At 42.1% G+C, this 17,787-nt stretch overlaps 1 protein-coding gene across 1 annotated transcript in view; it reads left to right on the top strand.

The window, feature by feature from the left end:
- The window catches only part of elmo1 (engulfment and cell motility 1 (ced-12 homolog, C. elegans)), a 73,459-nt gene extending 57,330 nt beyond the window's left edge, over nucleotides 1-16,129 (top strand). Inside the window, exons 17-22 of the mRNA XM_079175710.1 lie at nucleotides 3,461-3,624; nucleotides 6,214-6,326; nucleotides 10,433-10,540; nucleotides 11,562-11,644; nucleotides 13,800-13,877; nucleotides 14,634-16,129. Coding sequence (XP_079031836.1) covers nucleotides 3,461-3,624; nucleotides 6,214-6,326; nucleotides 10,433-10,540; nucleotides 11,562-11,644; nucleotides 13,800-13,877; nucleotides 14,634-14,834 — 747 coding nt within the window. The 3' untranslated portion in view covers nucleotides 14,835-16,129. The remainder of the gene's footprint in view (nucleotides 1-3,460; nucleotides 3,625-6,213; nucleotides 6,327-10,432; nucleotides 10,541-11,561; nucleotides 11,645-13,799; nucleotides 13,878-14,633) is intronic.
- Nucleotides 16,130-17,787: the final 1,658 nt, after the last annotated feature.

Genomic DNA, 17,787 nt, shown 5'->3' with positions numbered 1-17,787 from the left:
GTAGAAGTCTCCTGCTGATTTCATGATTTCAGTGGACAATTTGTGTGTTTTGGGGTACTGCAAATGGATATCAAAGCTCATTCTTTGTTATACAATTTACTTTATTTTTAAATGGCTTCTTGAGGAAACATGTTCTTTCTAGACACTCTGACGGACCATTAGTAATTTTAATGGGGAAATAAATTAGTTTGAGGCTTAATTATCAGGATTACGTGAGTGTGTATGTGTGTGAAAATCCATGATAGGCCACTCTGTGAAGTTGTGATTGAAAGTAGTGGATAGGAGTGATGAATCTCTCGTTGCATGATTGCAAGCTGTGGCTCCATCAATTTGTCTGCTCATTTTTCACGTCAAACAGGAGGAGGAGGGGGAGGAGGGGGAGGAGGGGAGGCTGAGGCTGAAAGGCCGGTCCTGGGGGTTGTAAATCTGCTGTTAGCTGGACACACTGTTTCTCCCCATGACAATGTGGCGTACACAATAGAATACAAAAAGCAGCTCTCTGTGGAGACAAAACCACCAGAGTTAACTTAAATGTGTTTCAAGCTGTTTTAGCTGAGGGAGGAATGGATAGCTGTCTTAATGGTTGGATAAACCGATGGGACAGACACAAATGTATGAAAAGTAAAAGTCCTCCTCTGTACAACTTGCTACCACAAGCCTAGATCTCAGCTCGCAGTCTCTGCACGTAGTCTTCTAGAACAAGTCCTCGCCAACGGGGAGGGAAGGTGTCGACCCTCGCCCTCTAGTGGTTGCTCAGTCTTCTGTGGCCATTACACCATGGCTTCCAAATGATTTTGTGAGGTTAATATTCTGCACACAGGGCCTAGAGCAGCGCTTCTTTTCAAACGGAAAAGATCACGATCTTCAGTCTGCCTCTTTCAAAGGCGATTTGAAGGATGTACTTGTGCTGAGTCACTGATGCGCTGCATCAACTTTAATGCCGGTCAGGTTTGGATCACACGAAACAGGACCTCATGTGCACAGATGCGGGTCTGAGTCTGAGCTTTGCAGGTTAACCGGACTACAAAGGGTCAGAATCTAGACTCTGTAAGCGATTCTTGAGAATCATGATGATTCTAATAGTTTGTCATATCTGGTCACTAATATGTACGAAAGCTCATTTCAGAGCTCCGCTGGTGCCAAAAAACCACATGCTTGTTTCTCTAAATACCTCTCTATTTGACCCACCCGTCCTGGTTTATGTCGCCGTATTTGTTGCCCATTTGTTAGAAAATGCACTGTGATTACCGCCTCTGAACATATTTGTATTCCAAAAGATAATCCCTGGATTAAATTGTGTAATCGGAGAGAAAATGACATTTTTCCCAGTATTTTCTGTGAGTGTTAACTTCAGGGTTTATCAGATAACGAGTTATAAATGGGTTAATTCATTTTTGTGGCACTGTACAGCAGCAGTATCTCAAAGGGGGACTTTGAGCCCAGACCGTTTCCTGATGCATTTTTTACACAGCGACTGCAATGCTGATTCAAGAGGATTATCCTCGATCGCCTTTGTTGGGTTTATGCTGTTCATATTTCATTTTTGGCAGCTCAATTCATCTATTTTGAATGCTTTCACCCCTGGCTTAGTCCGACTAGTGAGAGTTCAGAGGTTAGCAAGTAGATGAGTAATCGCCTTGCAGTAAACCTAAACAGCGAGAACAACATTACATAAGACTGTGTTTGGCTTCTTGGCTCTCTGGGTTTTGGCATAGTTGAGGTTGAGGAGCCCAGATGAAACGGAAGAGTACAGAAAAGGAGAACACACCAGTTATAAGGAAAGTCCAAAAACTATCTCTGAGTGCATACAAAGACACAAGACTCATCCTCACCCTAAACTCTTCGAGTCGACGTAGTAATGTTTGCAGAAGCTTTTTTTTATTTTTTGTGTCCTCGAGCATTTCATTAACAAGGCATGTAGAGAAAAGAGAGACAGTAGAGTAAAATCGAAGCGAACAGAAGGGAAGACGAAGTCTATTTCTTTCTGTCACCTCAGTATGATCTGATCCAGTGAATCAGCATCTGCAGGCCCGGAGGTGGCTGCTAACAAGGCTGATCCGTAATCAGGGCTGCTTGGCACGTCTGGCATCACATCTCCTGCAGTAATTCGAACAGCGCCGCTCAAACTCGCTCGAGAAATATTATGAAGCCCAGCGAAGTTTATTTTTAAAGCCAAATATCACATATAGTGCATCAGCAGGATTTACAGGCTGACGTCTATCAAAGCTCTGTAAGATACTCTCAGTTTTGAGGGAAAACCACTGTTGCAGGTGATGTCCTTCAGCATATTAGGAATTATGTTTGCTCCCTTGTGTGTGTGTACTGAATATCTTCACAAATAAATAAATCCATCTATGAATTATATCAGTGCTCAAATTCTAATGTAAAGCAAATTAAATTGTGAGATTGCAAAGCTAAATGGAGGCAGCTTAGGACTCATTTCCGGAGGCTCAAGTGTGTGTGCGGAAGGATGAGGAGATGTTATGCTTTGATAAGAATTGGTGCTTTATTCACTGTGTAACAATCTGTGGGTTTAATTCCATTTCACATCTTAATGCATTTAAGTACTGTTTAGTTCAGAGAGTTGGTTTTGTTTGGTCACATCCAGTGTTACCGCGCTACAATATGAAAGCAATATAGTGCAAGTCTGCCAGGATCATGAAAAGTCCCACTTTATCAACCATTTTACCATTTACCATAACCCCATATTACTTATTGATAGCTGTTGATAGGTTTCTCCCATCAGATTTATTGAGAGGATGATATACATCCAACACTTTCACCGGCTAACCACCGTTTTCTAATTTTATTCCTTTTTTCTTTCCGTAAACATAAGATTTCCTCTTCAGCCTGTGTGTGGTCTGACAGTGGAGGAGACTGATATTGTTTATTCACTGTTGATGATTTGGTTTTCTCACACAGAGGTCTGTGTGTAGACTTTAATTATCTCTTGATACACTGCAGGCAAATTGATCTAGACATAGAAGTGTTTTCCTATTGTATTGTTACCTCGGTTGATCACAAAGACCCCTCAAGTGTGATAGATGACTTGGAACACCACACCATGTCATGCTTCTGCAGCCACAGCCAGACTAATGGTATTAGCTAGCTAGGGAGTTCATTTCTCTCATGCATTTCACTGATGCATGATACCGAGGCTAACAACTGACTTGCCACTGTCGAATTATTATTCTTTGCTCTTTTCTCTCTTAAAGCTCAGTGCACCAGACTGGATTACAGGCTCCAGTTCTGAAAAAAATGATAATAATCCTGTCGGGAACTAAACAGGAGTTTATATGCTCCCCTGCCCCCTGTAATAGGGATGGGGTTAGTTTTAACTTCCTGACTGTGCCGACTCTGTTTTTTGGCCGATACACACACTCTTTCTACACCCTGTTGTGGATCCTGCATCCATGATGATCTCACCGCGCCCTCCTCTGCCCTTTTGTCTCCTCTGCAGGTAATGCAGGTGGTGAGGGAGCAGATCATGCGAGCGCTGACTCTCAAGCCTAATTCCCTGGACCAGTTCAAGAGTCGCCTGCAGAACCTGAGCTACACAGAGATCCTGAAGATACGCCAGTCCGAAAGGATGAATCAGGAAGACTTCCAGTCCCGCCCCATCCTGTGAGTCAAGCAATCAATGGCCAGTATGATGTAGACACATTTGTCAAAGGGTTGTATTGGTCCCACAAAAAGCGAGGAGTGTGGGAAGTCGAGGTGGCAACAAATTGCTGAATTTTGTGTGAATACCATTGACTGTATTCATTCATACTGTAGGTCTGACAGCTTTGTTGAGTAAATCCATTCGGACTAGAAAGTAAGACATTTTCTGTAGCGTTGGAGGAACTGCTCAGTGATATTCCCTTGTCTTCAACTACCTAAACAGGTCTTAAGACTAAAATAAGGACGTCATTTGCATCTACAAAAAAGAAAGTTGTCATTAATATGCTTGTAATTGCAATTTGTTCTGCTTTCCATTTGTCAACCAAATGCCAGCTACTGACATAAAGCAGGTTGCTCCTGCGCTCTCCTCCTCTCATGATTGAAATATGCATTAAATTCAAATTGTCTGCAAATGGTCTTCCTAGTGAATACTCCATTAACGACCCTCCAGCTCACAAAGCATGGAGAGCCGGTCTGTAATGGATCATTCATTGACTAATCATGGTTGCAGGGCCTGTAATGGAGAACGTTGTTCGGTCCTGCCTGTCTTTAATGGAGTAGCTAGCACTATTGGAAAATTGTTTCACAGAGAGAGCTCGTCCCTCTGAACAGTAATCAATGTTGAGCCAACGGCTTATTGAATCGATATTGGAAGGGTAGAGACCAAACTTTTAACAGCCAATTAATCCTATTGGAGAAAGAACAAAAGCAAAGGGAGTTGCGAGAAATGTACCCTCAAACGATGTAATTATCTTCTGCAACAAACGCGGTTTAATATGTATAATACACTGAATTTCCTGTATTTAATAGGAAAAACAAGAATATATCAGAATGCAACAAATTCCCACCCAATCTCAGGCTGAGATAAACGAAAAAGCACATTTTGTAACATTTGATCACAGACTGAAGAGTCTCCTTCAACAACGTGAGACTACCCGAGGTTGGAATTTTCCTCTAATCAATACAGCACAGTCATGACTTGCAAACCTAATGAGCAGAGCATGTCAGGCTGCAGAGTTAAAGGGGCTCTGTGTTGCCTGCTTTAAGTGCTTTCTGCCATCAGTTAATGTAGAGAATGACTTTAGACATCAAAAGAAGGTGGCGAGGAGCTATTACGGCGTCAGATCAAAGCCGTGTCTCCGGTAGACGTCTTTTTGTCTTATATTTCATGTTGACTCTTTGAGGTATTTCTGCTTTAGTTAGTGTAATGTGGTTCTCTGTAATGCAAGTGGAAAGTTTTGTATTTACTGAAAGTTGCACTGAAAATAAAATCGACACCACATAAATTCATGCAGCAGGTCAACTCAGAACTGCTGAGGATACACTTCTGAGATGTAATACACAACTTAATTGTAATGCAGTCCCCAGAAAATTAGGATGAAAAGTGGCTGTAATGTAATTCATTATTGATTCCCTGCTCCACCTGTGCATACATATTTTACTGATATGCTGGTGTAGGTGCTGTACATTTCTACAAAGCTGTAAATTGTTCTTTTGCCTCACTTCTTTAATCATTTACCAACCAGAGTGCTTCCTTTTATAGAGGTCTACCAGTACAACGCCTCAGCCCTTTTTATTCAAATGTCTGTGATTTTCTGCATTTGCTGGAAAGAAGTTTTAAATTGAACCTGGAGCAGCTTCCTAAAAGGACAATGCAGCCAAACCATCAGACGGTCTCAGATCAGTTTCCTGTGTCTAGCTCAGTCAGAAGAATAGCATAAGAGGGCAGTAAAGCCGAACCATCATCATCCATCCTACATGCAATGAGCCACACCTCTCTCACCAGCTGCTTCTTTAAGGACGCCAGAGTGAAGGTCCGACCACAGATCAATGTAATGACCGGCGTCACTGATGAGGCAAACACACAAGACTGCCAGAGTGAGACAGATGAAGGGAGATGAGTGCGGATGAGCCTGAAGAGAGAAAAAAGGACAAAAATGTGATCAAGAACACCAGCAATGGAAAACATGAAGAAATGATAGAAATGCGAAGCTTTTATGTGACTAGAAAGGCTGAAATCCTGTCGAGCTCGTCCTGTTTCTAAAGAAAGGAAAATAATAAAAAGGTCAATTGTAAGAGAAAAGACTCAAGTATAATGATGAGAAATAAAGATGGGCAGCAGCGCTGCTCGGGCAGATAATATAAATAATTTATGTTGACTAGTGCTGTGTGCTCCACATTCATATGCAACACAGGCACGCACGAAATAATGACAGCGAGAGCTAAGGCAGCACAGCTTCCCACTGATCAGCCTTTTGGGACGCTACATGACATATTTCTGATTGTGTGAACATGTGCATGCATGTGTGGAAGTTTATTTTTGTATCTGGCGTTCTCTGTTCCCTCCTGACGGCCGTAAAACCAGAGGATTAAAATGAATAATGCATTTTTCCAGAAAACCTGGGAAATTGTAAAACAATTCACTTCCAGATCTCAGAGCATCTTGTTCCTCACCGTCGCCCTGCTTTCCACATCTGGAACGATGTGGTTGCTGGAATTTAGATATTTCTCTTAAAGCCAATAATGTTTTCATTTTCTGTTCCTCTAAAGGGAGCTGAGGGAGAAGATCCAGCCCGAGATCATGGAGTTGATCAAACAGCAGAGGCTCAACAGGTTGTGTGACGGAACCTGCTTCAGGAAAATCAGTAGTCGCAGGAGGCAAGGTGAGACGCGCAGCACTCGCATGCATGCGCACATGTATCACAGACACACATGCATCCACAGATTACAACCACACAGGCATGGAAATCAACATCTCCCCGTGCCGTGTTCCCAAAGGTAATCCATCCTCTGACTGCTGTCTGTTTGTTCTTCATCCCTCCTCTCTGCACTCATCGACTTATTCCCTCTGCTTTACAAAAAACCCCACAGGAAATGTGTATCACAGGAGATCTTTGAAGCTCTGGGCTGCTGTGGATCTGCTGTCATGAAAGTCCACACTCATTTTTCTGGCTCTGTCAGCCTTTGAGGCAGATGCACATGCGACACGCTGCCTCTTTTGCTGGAACACATACAGAAATGTGTTCCAGTTTATTTAAATTACACATGTTTTTATGTCTTGAGATGCACAAACACGCCATCTTCCCCTCCTTTTGCCCCTGCATGCAAAGAACTTCAAGGATACACTAAGCCGAAAGCAGGGTGAACACACATTTATATACACTTGTCAGGATGAATTCTAGAGAAAGCTTTAGAAAAGAAATGAAGGAGTGATAAAAGAGCCGACTGCGGTAACCCGGGGCTCCGCAGTACAGGATGGAGGGTGTAGTGAAAATGTTAAAGCAGTGTGAAACATAACACAAGTTAGACTGTTTGTGGGTTGGTGGATGTCGAAGACGGCAACTTTCAGAGGACATCTTGAGATGTTCACATGCTTGTTATGATATGTAGGAAGCACATGTCCGTAAATGCAATGTGCATTCATAGATATGCTCTTTTGACTTGATATAGTGAAAGTATTGATAATATTCCTCCCCAGTGAAACGGAAGAGGAGAAGGGAAGAAGGATAGAAAGGGGAAACCCAGCAGCCAGCTCAGATAGGACAGCATTTTATTCATTTCACACTCACTGCCACTAGAAAGAAAGGAGGGAGGAAAGAGAGAGGAGTAGCATTCATATGGAGTGAAACTGATCTCAAAATGGTCACAAATGTGAAATGAAAAATAACAAGTTGTGCGTAATTTGGGTTATTCACAAATGTGTGTTCCAATCTACACACACGTCAAGAAATGTAACCTGATCCATGAGCGTCAGGCAATCCATGCACACACTTCACACTCTGTAAATAAATACAAATAAAATTCACAGACCTGATCAGATCTGAGAAGTTAAAGTTAAGGATCTGTACTTGAAATCTGCATATTTAATCAGGTTTTAATGTGTGCATTTGTTTTACATATGTTCATATTGCTTGATGTTTGTGTGTCGATTGGAACATACATTTGTGAATACCCAAAAGTACGCACGTATACATTTATAATGCATGATGTAACGTTCCTCACTCAAAGAGGATTTCATCCGCTTTAAACTTGAACTCTTCACTCTTCTTTCCTCCCTCTTGCACTCTCCTTCACCCCTCTCTGTCTACTTATTCAAAAAAACAAAACAGTGACAGGCCCAGGTTGGAAGTTGGTTTGTTGTTATTGCTTTGTTGTCATCAGCTTCCTATGAGTCGAATCAAATTGAGCACAACCAGATAAGAGTTTTTAATGACACCAATGCATTTTGGCATTTGAAAGCCTGGTCACGATTTTTCTTGGCAGCTGTCATCCAGATGTTGTCAAAGCTGAATTACAGAAACAAACAAAAAAAACAAAACTGAAAAAGGAATGGAGTGGGGGGGGGGGGGGGGGGGGGGGAATTGAAAAGACGTTGCAGGACAGATGTTCAGGTGGAAAGCATCACCCAGATCCAGTATCTGATCGTCTTCTCAACGGCACGCTGACTGTAGCGGAGTAGTCTGCCTGCTCCAAGCTAGCTGTAGCTGTCTTTGCCTCTGAGCGCTCTTGATGGTGTCAAGGACATGCTGTTTCTCCCCAACACTCTCCTTTTTTTAAATTTGGTTTGCTTCTATTTTTCTCCTTGTGCATGTGCTCCTTCATTCATACGTCCCCCCCCCCCCCCTCTCTCATCTCGCTTTCCTCCACCCATACTCATCTATCCTTTCCTCCCTCTCCTCTCTGAGCCTTTGTTCTCATGCTGGTACTTATACGCAGTATATCTACGCATTGACAATGTGAAGAGCACTTTGTCTTGCGGAATTCAGGAGAGCTGAACAAGAATAAAAGGAGCCCTCCAGCTAGTTTCATTTTCACAGGGGGGTTTACATAAAATGAAACTTGGTTTATTCGTGTCCTATTCAATCAACTTGTCCTTTCTTTTTACAAACAGAAAATGTGCTGCCCTCCTCCTTCCTTCTCCCATTTCTCCCTCAGCATCTTGTATGAATATCTCAAAGTCCTCCAGCCTGCGGGGACTCAAGTACCCTTATCAAATATTAATTTGGTTGACTTCAGAGCAGATGACTCTTCAATCCACCTTCCAAAGTGCTGTTCTGCCCGTTGTAGGGGGATGCTTCTTTCTTAAAGCTCAGGTTGATAGTCTTTTGAAGTTTGGAAGAAGAAGTGTTACCTGTGCAGTCTTTTAAGTGCAGCTTACCGACGGGTAACGTGGGGCTCGGGAGAGTGTACCTTGTATAAATGCTGCACTAAAGCAAAAATAAACTTAGATATTTGTCCTGATTCTGTTTAATCTCACCATGTCGTTCACCCTGAATCACACAAATATAGTTTAAATTATAACAGAATGCAATTCAGTCCAAGATAGAAGAAGTACAGTGCCTTGAAGTCAAAGGAAGAACTTATGCGCTTGTGTAAAGACACACATGCACACACATCACGTCACGCTATCAGTTAGGCTGAACAGTTGATGGCGTCTTCTCCCAAAACACTCCTCACAGCCGCTGCACACGTCTCTATCCTCTCCCCGTGGACACGCTGCACCAGCCTGGCAAAGCCAACTGTCTATTTTCAGCAATTAGGATTTGGACTGTGCCGCCCATGCACGCGCCAGTCAGACCTCCCCAGTCTGTGCCCACTCACTGCCAGCTCAGCTTGGTGCCCACTTTGGCAGGGAACCACTAACCAACACCAGGCTGGCCGCAGAGGCCGAAGCTGCACTTTACAGACACAGCTGGTAGTTACGGGCTGCTGGAGGATTACACATCACATCAGCCAAGAGAAAAACACACTTAACTCATCATCATCAATTATGGATTTTTGGTCATTTGATGTCTTGCTCAAATTCTGTCCAGCCTGTAACAAAACCTGGCCAGAGTGATAGTATAATACAACCTATTTCTAGAGCTTTCTGTTTGTTTCTTTGTTTTTCTGCGTGAAACTGTCTCAATAACATGAAGTATCCAGTTGCATTATGTAGTAACGCTCCTTGTCAAGGCACTAAAACAGTGCGTCTCTAAACTGCTTCTCACTTTAGAAAGTGTGTGTAAAAGTCTTATAGCTGTCTAGTATGAATAATACAGCCAGATCAACTTCTGACCACGTTATCCTTCACATGCAGCACATCATTTTAGGGACTTTTGTGCTTTTTCACTTGTAGTTTTACTAATATGTTACTTGTGACAAATGCAAAACCATTGAGTCCAGTCTCTAAATGACCATGAAGTTGCATCCTCACCTTTTGAAACGGTCTCAGAAAGTGGATATGAGAAGTTTCAAAGTTTCAGTTTTTTGTATTTTAGTGTACATCTTTAGCTCCATTCACGAACTTGTAAACGGAGCCTTTATTGTTTAAATTAAAACATGTAACACCAGCAAACATTATTAAATGATCTGTCATTGTTGGTGCTTCCTGTAGGCATTTGGGGCCTCCTGCTTTACATGTTTGATTTTTATTTTCATAGTTACGGTTTCATCAGAGAAAGAAATCCTGGATGTCTTTGTTCTGTTATTTTGACTTCAGTGTGTGGATTGTTGTTGAATCATTATTAAGATGATGGAGAGCAGCCATCTGTATTGTTGCTCATCAAGATCCCTCCCTCATGCAGAGCATCACGGCCCATCTGTGGATTTTCCTCAAGGCTGTTTTCTTTTGTTTTTTTTGTGCCATGCTAATTTTGTCGATGACTCATCCAATCCCATATGATGTCTTATGCCAGCCACTGAATGATTTCACAACTCCCCTCCTCTCTCTCTTTTTCTCCCCCTTTCCTCCCCTCCGTCTTCCTTTCTACTTGTGTTTTTTCCCCAGATAAGTTTTGGTATTGCCGTCTTTCTCCGAACCATAAAGTCCTGCACTACGGAGATTTGGAAGAGAGCCCTCAGGGCGAAGTGCCCCACGACTCTTTACAGGACAAACGTGAGTGTCAATTTAAATTATTAATAGTCTTTACCCACTATTGTGACACGGTATGTATTTTAATTGCAGCTCACAATATTCCTTCAAATATATATTTTCTACAAGTCGGCAGTCTCTATCCTCGCTGATATTATACATAGCCCCAAAATACAGCGTGGCCAAGCGTCATTGACACCGACTGCTGGCGTTAAAGCTGCAGTCAGTAACTGTGACCCATCCGCCATGTTGAGAACAGTTAAGCAAAAACAAAGCATCGCCCATTAAACCAGAGCAAACTTTCTCATTTTACAGCTAAAGAGTACACTAAAATGTGTTCCTGAAAACATCTGAGAGTTCATTTTGAAAGTTTGATTGGAGTTCACAAGCTGTACAAGCAGTGATTGACAGCTGCATTTCGATGGGTTGTTTTTCTTTGTGTGCTGTATTGTAAATGGCATAAGGAGCCCTAAAAGAAGGCAGAGGAACCTGATTTGTATGCCTCTGTGCCAGCGACAGCTGTGGCCGGAGGCATTATGTTTTGGGACAGACGGCAGGCCGAGTGGTCCGTTCTTGCGAACGTGATATCTCAACTTGAAGGATTGTTTCTAAAATGTGACTCAAACGTCCACCTGGACTCGAAGACGAGCTGATTTGGTGGTCAAAGGTCACTGTGACCTCAACAAACATGTTTTTGGCCACAACTCAAGAATTCCTGTGCTAATTATGACAATTTCACATCAATGTCTAATAGGATGAAATGATGAAGTGATGACATTTTTAACAGACATGGATGTAAACTGAAACTTTAACGATAGCGGAACTAATTCTAGTTTCACATATTATCTGTCTCATGTATTGTTACCAATTGTAGCTTCAACAGACAATTATAACATCAGTTTTACTCGCAATGACAGATCTGAGGAGAATTTTAACTTTTAATCACTTGAATAAACCAGCCACCCATCTGGGACGACACAGTTGTGACAACAATGTTGTTGTTGTTGTTGTTGTTGTTGTTAACTCACTTCTGTCCTCTCTGCAGTGCCTGTGGCTGATATCAAAGCTGTTATCACCGGCAAAGACTGTCCTCACATGAAGGAGAAGGGAGCCCTGAAGCAAAACAAGGTGTGTTTGTGTGTGTATTTGCATATGTGTGGGTGTGTATCTAGGCGAGATTATGTGTTTCTGCGTGCGTGAGAGTTGTATAACATGTCAGTTACGTAATTTTGCTCTGAGAAATAACACAATAACTTGTGTCTCACTGCTCAGCACAGAAAAGACGTCTCCACTAGTGGCGTTGTGAAGAAAACAATTACAGAATTAAGCCGAAGACACAAATTACAAAAGAGTCGCCAAAAACATGCCACCTTCTTGTCTTTGCTGTTTAATTTGAAAGTAACACATCGGGCCTGCCCTCTGCAGTGCCTTAACCAGGATGAAAGAGCCATCTTGTGTGCGGCTGTGTACACATCAGCCTTTCGTCTTCTGCACTTTGCCTCTGGAAACCTTCGGCGTCTCCCCCCCACCCCCACCCCCCCCCCCCCCCCCCCCGCGGGACTCTGATATATTGGATCTTGGGTAAATAGCCTTGAAGACAAAGCAGCCCGCCTCCTCCCTGCTTTGTCTCCTTCATTACCCTGTCGATAAGCGCACCTTGTCTAGGGGAATGACCTGAGGGGGGTCTGCGGGCCGTCTAGCAGGCCTGTCCCAGCCTTGTGAATGAGAACACAAGCACATTTCATTACTCACTGTTACAAGGCCAGCCAAAGTCACCTCTATGGGCTTCAAGGCAGAGCTTGAATGTGGGACACTGAGACAGAGGTGGGCGGGTGAGGTGGCCAGCAGTGTTTTTGTAATAATTCCGTACACATATACCCCCATGAGTATGTACTCGGAGCCATATTTACTTTGTTTCAGACGCCTAATGTGCCTCAAGACATGCGTGTTATTTAGCGAACAGGTGCACCGACCTGGAAGTGCAATTTACCTGTCGTCTGTGCGGTATTTCGCATCTCGCTACTGACGCACATCTTCCGGCTTTACAGTATACATTACAGTAAATTACAGTACTATAATTTAAAGGGAGGATCACCAAAATGACTGGAGGAGCTGTGATAAGTCTGGATTATCGCATGTTCTGCTGTATTTACTTAAGATTTGCAATGGGTCCGACTTGCGTGAAGAACCCTCTGTCTAAAAAGCAGGTGCAGAATTGTGCAGCTTTTAAGCACCAATGGCTGAGGTGGGGAATAGAAGATTTAATTAAGCCGTATTTTATGGAAAACTCAATAATGGCAGTGAAACTACTGCAAGAAAGTGAGGGCTGCACAAAAACCAGCTAAAAAAGAGCATTGATAAATGAGCACAATGTTACACCAAATAAAGAGCGTTGTGGCCATAAACTGGAACTGCTAACTGCGCTGTTAATGTACCAGTCCGTGGGGATTACACTTATTTCATTTACAAAAGTGTATTTGGTTGCAGTTGTCCCGTGACTCTATGGAGACTTCAGCTGTTTCACTGTCATTACGTACATGGATTGTACGGGCATTCATGGTCCCCTCAGGATGAACTGGAATCATTTTGGTGATCTCCTGACTTCTCCATCAAGTCGAGATGTTAATTTGACCAATATCTTTCTTTTTAAAAGTCCCATAAATATTTCTATGTCCTCATCAATACATCTTTACTCTTCGGAGCTTCCTGACCTGAGACAAATTCCACCACTGAACGACATCTTTTAAGGTCTCACCCTCACAAAGGGCAGCTAGACTGCAGTCCCGGTCTCTGACTGTGTAATTACCTGCTGCCTTAGTAAATCAGATGCTAATTTCACACAGATTGCAAGCGAGCGGTTAATGAATTGCTTTCATGTACACAAATTTGGCTCTCGGTGTGCCTGTTCCATTTCCTACAGTGGACCACAGTGGGAATACACCAGACAGCATATATCATATCACATCATATTCCCAACCTCCCCAGGCATTTTTCAATATCTTGTATCTGAGGGCGTCCCATGTATTTCTCTCTGCGAGCTCTACCTCGCTAATACCCGATGAGTTGATATGCTGCTGATGTAACAGATGGTGATAAGACGTGTCGAGGACGGGGAGATTGCATTGTGATGTAAATCTCACCTGTTCTTTATTTATTTCTCTCTCTCTCCTCTCTCCGTCCCACCTCCTCCCCTCTGTCGCTGTCTGCATCTTCCGCTCGGTCTCTGCACCATTTTCTCTTCCTCGCTCCTCGCTCTCTGCCTTTCACTCTGTCCTCTCTCCAGGAGGTGTTAGAGCTGGCCTTCTCCGTCCTCTATGAGTCGGACGAGTATTTAAACTTTATCGCTCCTGACAAGCTTGAGGTAAGCCAACCGTGACAACACCCACACTTTTTATTTATTTCTTTGTATACTAGTGCATAAGCAAGAGTACGAGCCAGATATGTACTGGATATTATCATCACTTTACCGTATTTAGGAGGTTTATTTTACACTGACACAGTGGACCATGTATGTACATTTATCTCAGCAATGTAAAGACACTAAGCATTCAGAGACATGAAACATGTGCAATTATGTTTGCTGCATTGTCCATAATGGCCTAAAACACTAAGATATTCAAGGCTTAGCTAATGATAGTTGACACATTTATATTACTGGCTGTATGTGTCATCATATCACCCAAACCTATTTCCATGTCACTTAGATTTCCAACATGACTATTATTATCTCAATTGACTTGATACTTATACAAAAACTATAATCATATACTGACCATAATCTTGTATTTTCATGTAACTAACTTCTCAAGTTAATTGATGCCAGGAACTTTTTATACATTTTTTTTTTTTTTGAAACATAGAAGTTTGTATTTAGGACAAGAGAGAAGAATGTGTCCCTGCTCTGTGTCTCCTGAGTCGCGGTGTTTGCTTCTGTTATGCCTGCGTGTCTCTGTACCAGGCGGAGTCTGCACAGTGTCAACCAGCTCCTCTAAAAACACAGCATGCTTCATTTGTGGATTTGGAAGTATTTCGTTTGTTAGTTATGACTACGAAGTCTTTCTAATAGCACCATTTTGATTTCATTTCATTTTGGATCCACCTCCGTTTGTCTCTGCAGTACTGCGTGTGGACCGACGGTCTGAACGCCCTCCTGGGGAAGGAGATGACCAGCGATTACACCAAATCGGACATGGACACCCTGCTCTCCATGGAGATGAAGCTCCGGCTCTTGGATCTAGAGAACATCCAGATTCCTGAGGCCCCGCCCCCGATTCCCAAAGAACCTAGCAACTATGACTTTGTTTACGACTGTAACTAGAAGAACAACCCCACGAGCCCGAACACAAACCTTCCCAGCTCCTACTGTACTCCCTGGACCAATTCCCTTTTCTTATAAACTGGAACAACACAAATAAAACCATATAATGTAAAAAAAAAAAATGAACTGTGACTGAACGAAAAAAGGATTTATTGAACAATTTTCCTCTTGCTTCTTGCTAGACCTCTATAAGAGAGAAAACGGTGCATATTAATAGGCTCGCTGCACTTGAGGGGACTCTGGTTTGATGCGGAGTCATCAGGTTGCCATGGAGAAGACAAACCGGGAAGTATTTGTTTTGCCTGTCGTTGGTCGTCCTCCGTCTTTTTCCTCACTCTCCTCCTGTGTCTGATGTTTTGAGACATTCACTTCTTCTTCTCGACCGAAGGCCCCTGCAGTCCTTATGCTTGAAGATTGTGGTAGACAAATGTTTAGAAATGTATCTTCCTTGTCGTCCTTTTTTATGTTTACTTTTTGTTTTTCCTCAGGGCTTCTTTGGAGGGATGGTTGTTTAGTTCAGGATCAGAGAGGAATGGGGTTTTGTGCTTTGTTATCACCTTTCCAGCAGTATTTCCTGTCACATTGTCACTTACAGTATTTGTGGCAGCTAAATGTTTTCCAAGAGGCTGAAAGGAAGATTGAAGTACATTTTAAGTGGAATACTTCATGGAAATAGTCTCTAATATCCGCTCTGTCCTGCTACACATATACTGAAGACTGTAAGAGTAAGTCAATCGTCAAAATAAAGGCACTGTACTTTAGTAAAAAAACCTTCCTTTTAAATAGTAAAATGTTAATGTTACTATCCCAGCGCTGCTTATTGCATATTGTACACAACTACAGAGTGGCTTTGCCAAAAACAACCGTAAGAGCACCACCATTGTGAAAAACACATACAAACACACTCGCCCCTCCCTCATTTGAGTCTCTCTCGTTGTAATGACTGCTGTACACAACATTCCTAAGCAATATTTGATCTTTTTTTTTTGTTGTTTATCATTTGTAAGATGTTCATAATTTAGGGATTTTAAAATTGTGAATCTGCCTAGTAGTTTGTATTACAAAGAGAATGTTTTGGTCAAGGGAAGTTGTCTTTTATTTTTTTGTTTGTTCAGGACTATATGGCCACAAAATTAAAAGTTGATGTACTTTTTTAATTTAAAAACAGATCATGGTTATTTGAAGTATGATTTATATATTTCCCCCTTCCTATTTAATACCTTCGGATGCTTTTTCTTTAGGATTTTTCAAAGCCCCTTAAAAACTGCTGTTTACATTAAAGATGTAAGAACTGTAACTACTTTTTCCTTCTGTTCCTGTCTTCATTCATGAACCACATTCACTTCAAGGATCATATGGTGTTTTGAGCCTGCAGGAGAAAGGGCTTGATCAAGAACAGCAAAACCTCTCAACTATTTAGTGACACTATATTGAGTCATTTGTGCTGATTCATCTCCCAAATAGACTTGTGTGGACAGACTGTACCTTTAACAGTTGAGTAACAGATGGTGTATAGATTAGGACCTTTATCATCCCAGAGGCGGTTTTGTTTTTACAGAAAAGCATGCAATTAAAACATAACTAAATGTATCCAACCTTCCCACATGTATTTTCAAACAAGTTAATAAAGACCTTTAGTGCCAATCCACTTCTGGATTGTCTTTGTTTAGCTGTTGGGCCTGGTTCAAGCGGCACATGTTCAGGTATTATTGTAAATCAGAACTAATCCAAAACCAAAGCTAGATGTTTCAAAGCATCTGCTAAACTCAAATAATAAAAGAACGACACATTGTAGACTGCACTCCAATTATTTTGTTCACTGCTAACTACAGTAAACAAAGTATGCAAAGATATACGACATTAGATGAAAAATTATACTTGCACAAAAAAAACGTAAGCCCTCGTGGTACACTGAGGACAACTATCAGTCCGTAGTAACAAGGAACAAAGACACTCATGCACGCTGAATTTATTTTCTGTTTTCTGAATAGAGGTGGTGTCATGCACAGTGGCACAGTTTCTCTGCCCTCACATCCATAGACCCCAGGTTCATATCCTTCTGTCCAGCTTGCACAGTCTGCAGCTGTTCTCTGATCTGCAACCAGAGCAACATGAAACGTGGCACTGGCCTCACCAGACCCAGATTTATTTTAATAGCATTTTATGAAAATGCCTAGGTCGGCTCTGTTGTGTCATTTCTGAAACTCTTATTGAATTTTTCATGTATTCAGGCTTTAAGCACAAACGTCATCAACAAATCTTTATCGAAGCTAAATTTACTCCATATAAATCTCTCCTTTTAGCTTAAGTTACATTTTGTCCATGCTAAAGTGGGCTGCAAATGCTATTTGAAAAGGTGATATTAGGACTGGTTCATAGAATGTGCTTTACATCTCAATACTACAGTAAATTAAGCAGTATTTGAATGGCAAACTCAAACTATGCTCAGATCAATCACTGCAAAAGCACTCGTTTAAATATTTTTCTATGTGGAAATAAATCTGTCAAACACTATTGATTTGATGACCCAGAATGAGCGAGAAGCTGCCTTTGTTTTTCTGCTGAACATTTTTGCACAGTGTGCGTTTGTGTGTGTGTGTATGTGTGTATTTGCGTCCTTGGGTTTTGGTGCCTTGGTTTTTCCATTACATGCCTGGCTGTGTCAAACGATATTTATTTCCCTGCACACAGGTCGCAGCAGTCCCTTACTCCTTAGCGTGTGACACCATTTCCTGCTTGACGGCTCTATCTTCCACCCAACCCAAGAACCTCCACTGAGCTCCGTCTTCAGGGGAACATTGTTCACTCACCAATGGATACTGATGCCCCTGTGCTCATTAGAAATGTAAGTCAGTTTCTAACAGCATCTGTCTCACACTCTCTTGGGCAAAGTAGAAAACACTCTCTCTTGCCTACCACGCAGTCTTTAATTCACTCACCCGTCTCTCTCTCT

This window comes from Pholis gunnellus (assembly GCF_910591455.1).
Source record: "Pholis gunnellus genome assembly, chromosome: 16".
In the NCBI taxonomy this organism is placed as follows: Eukaryota; Metazoa; Chordata; class Actinopteri; order Perciformes; family Pholidae; genus Pholis; species Pholis gunnellus.
The sequence above is the reverse complement of the archived record's forward strand: the minus strand, read 5'-3'. Positions and strand labels throughout refer to the sequence as shown.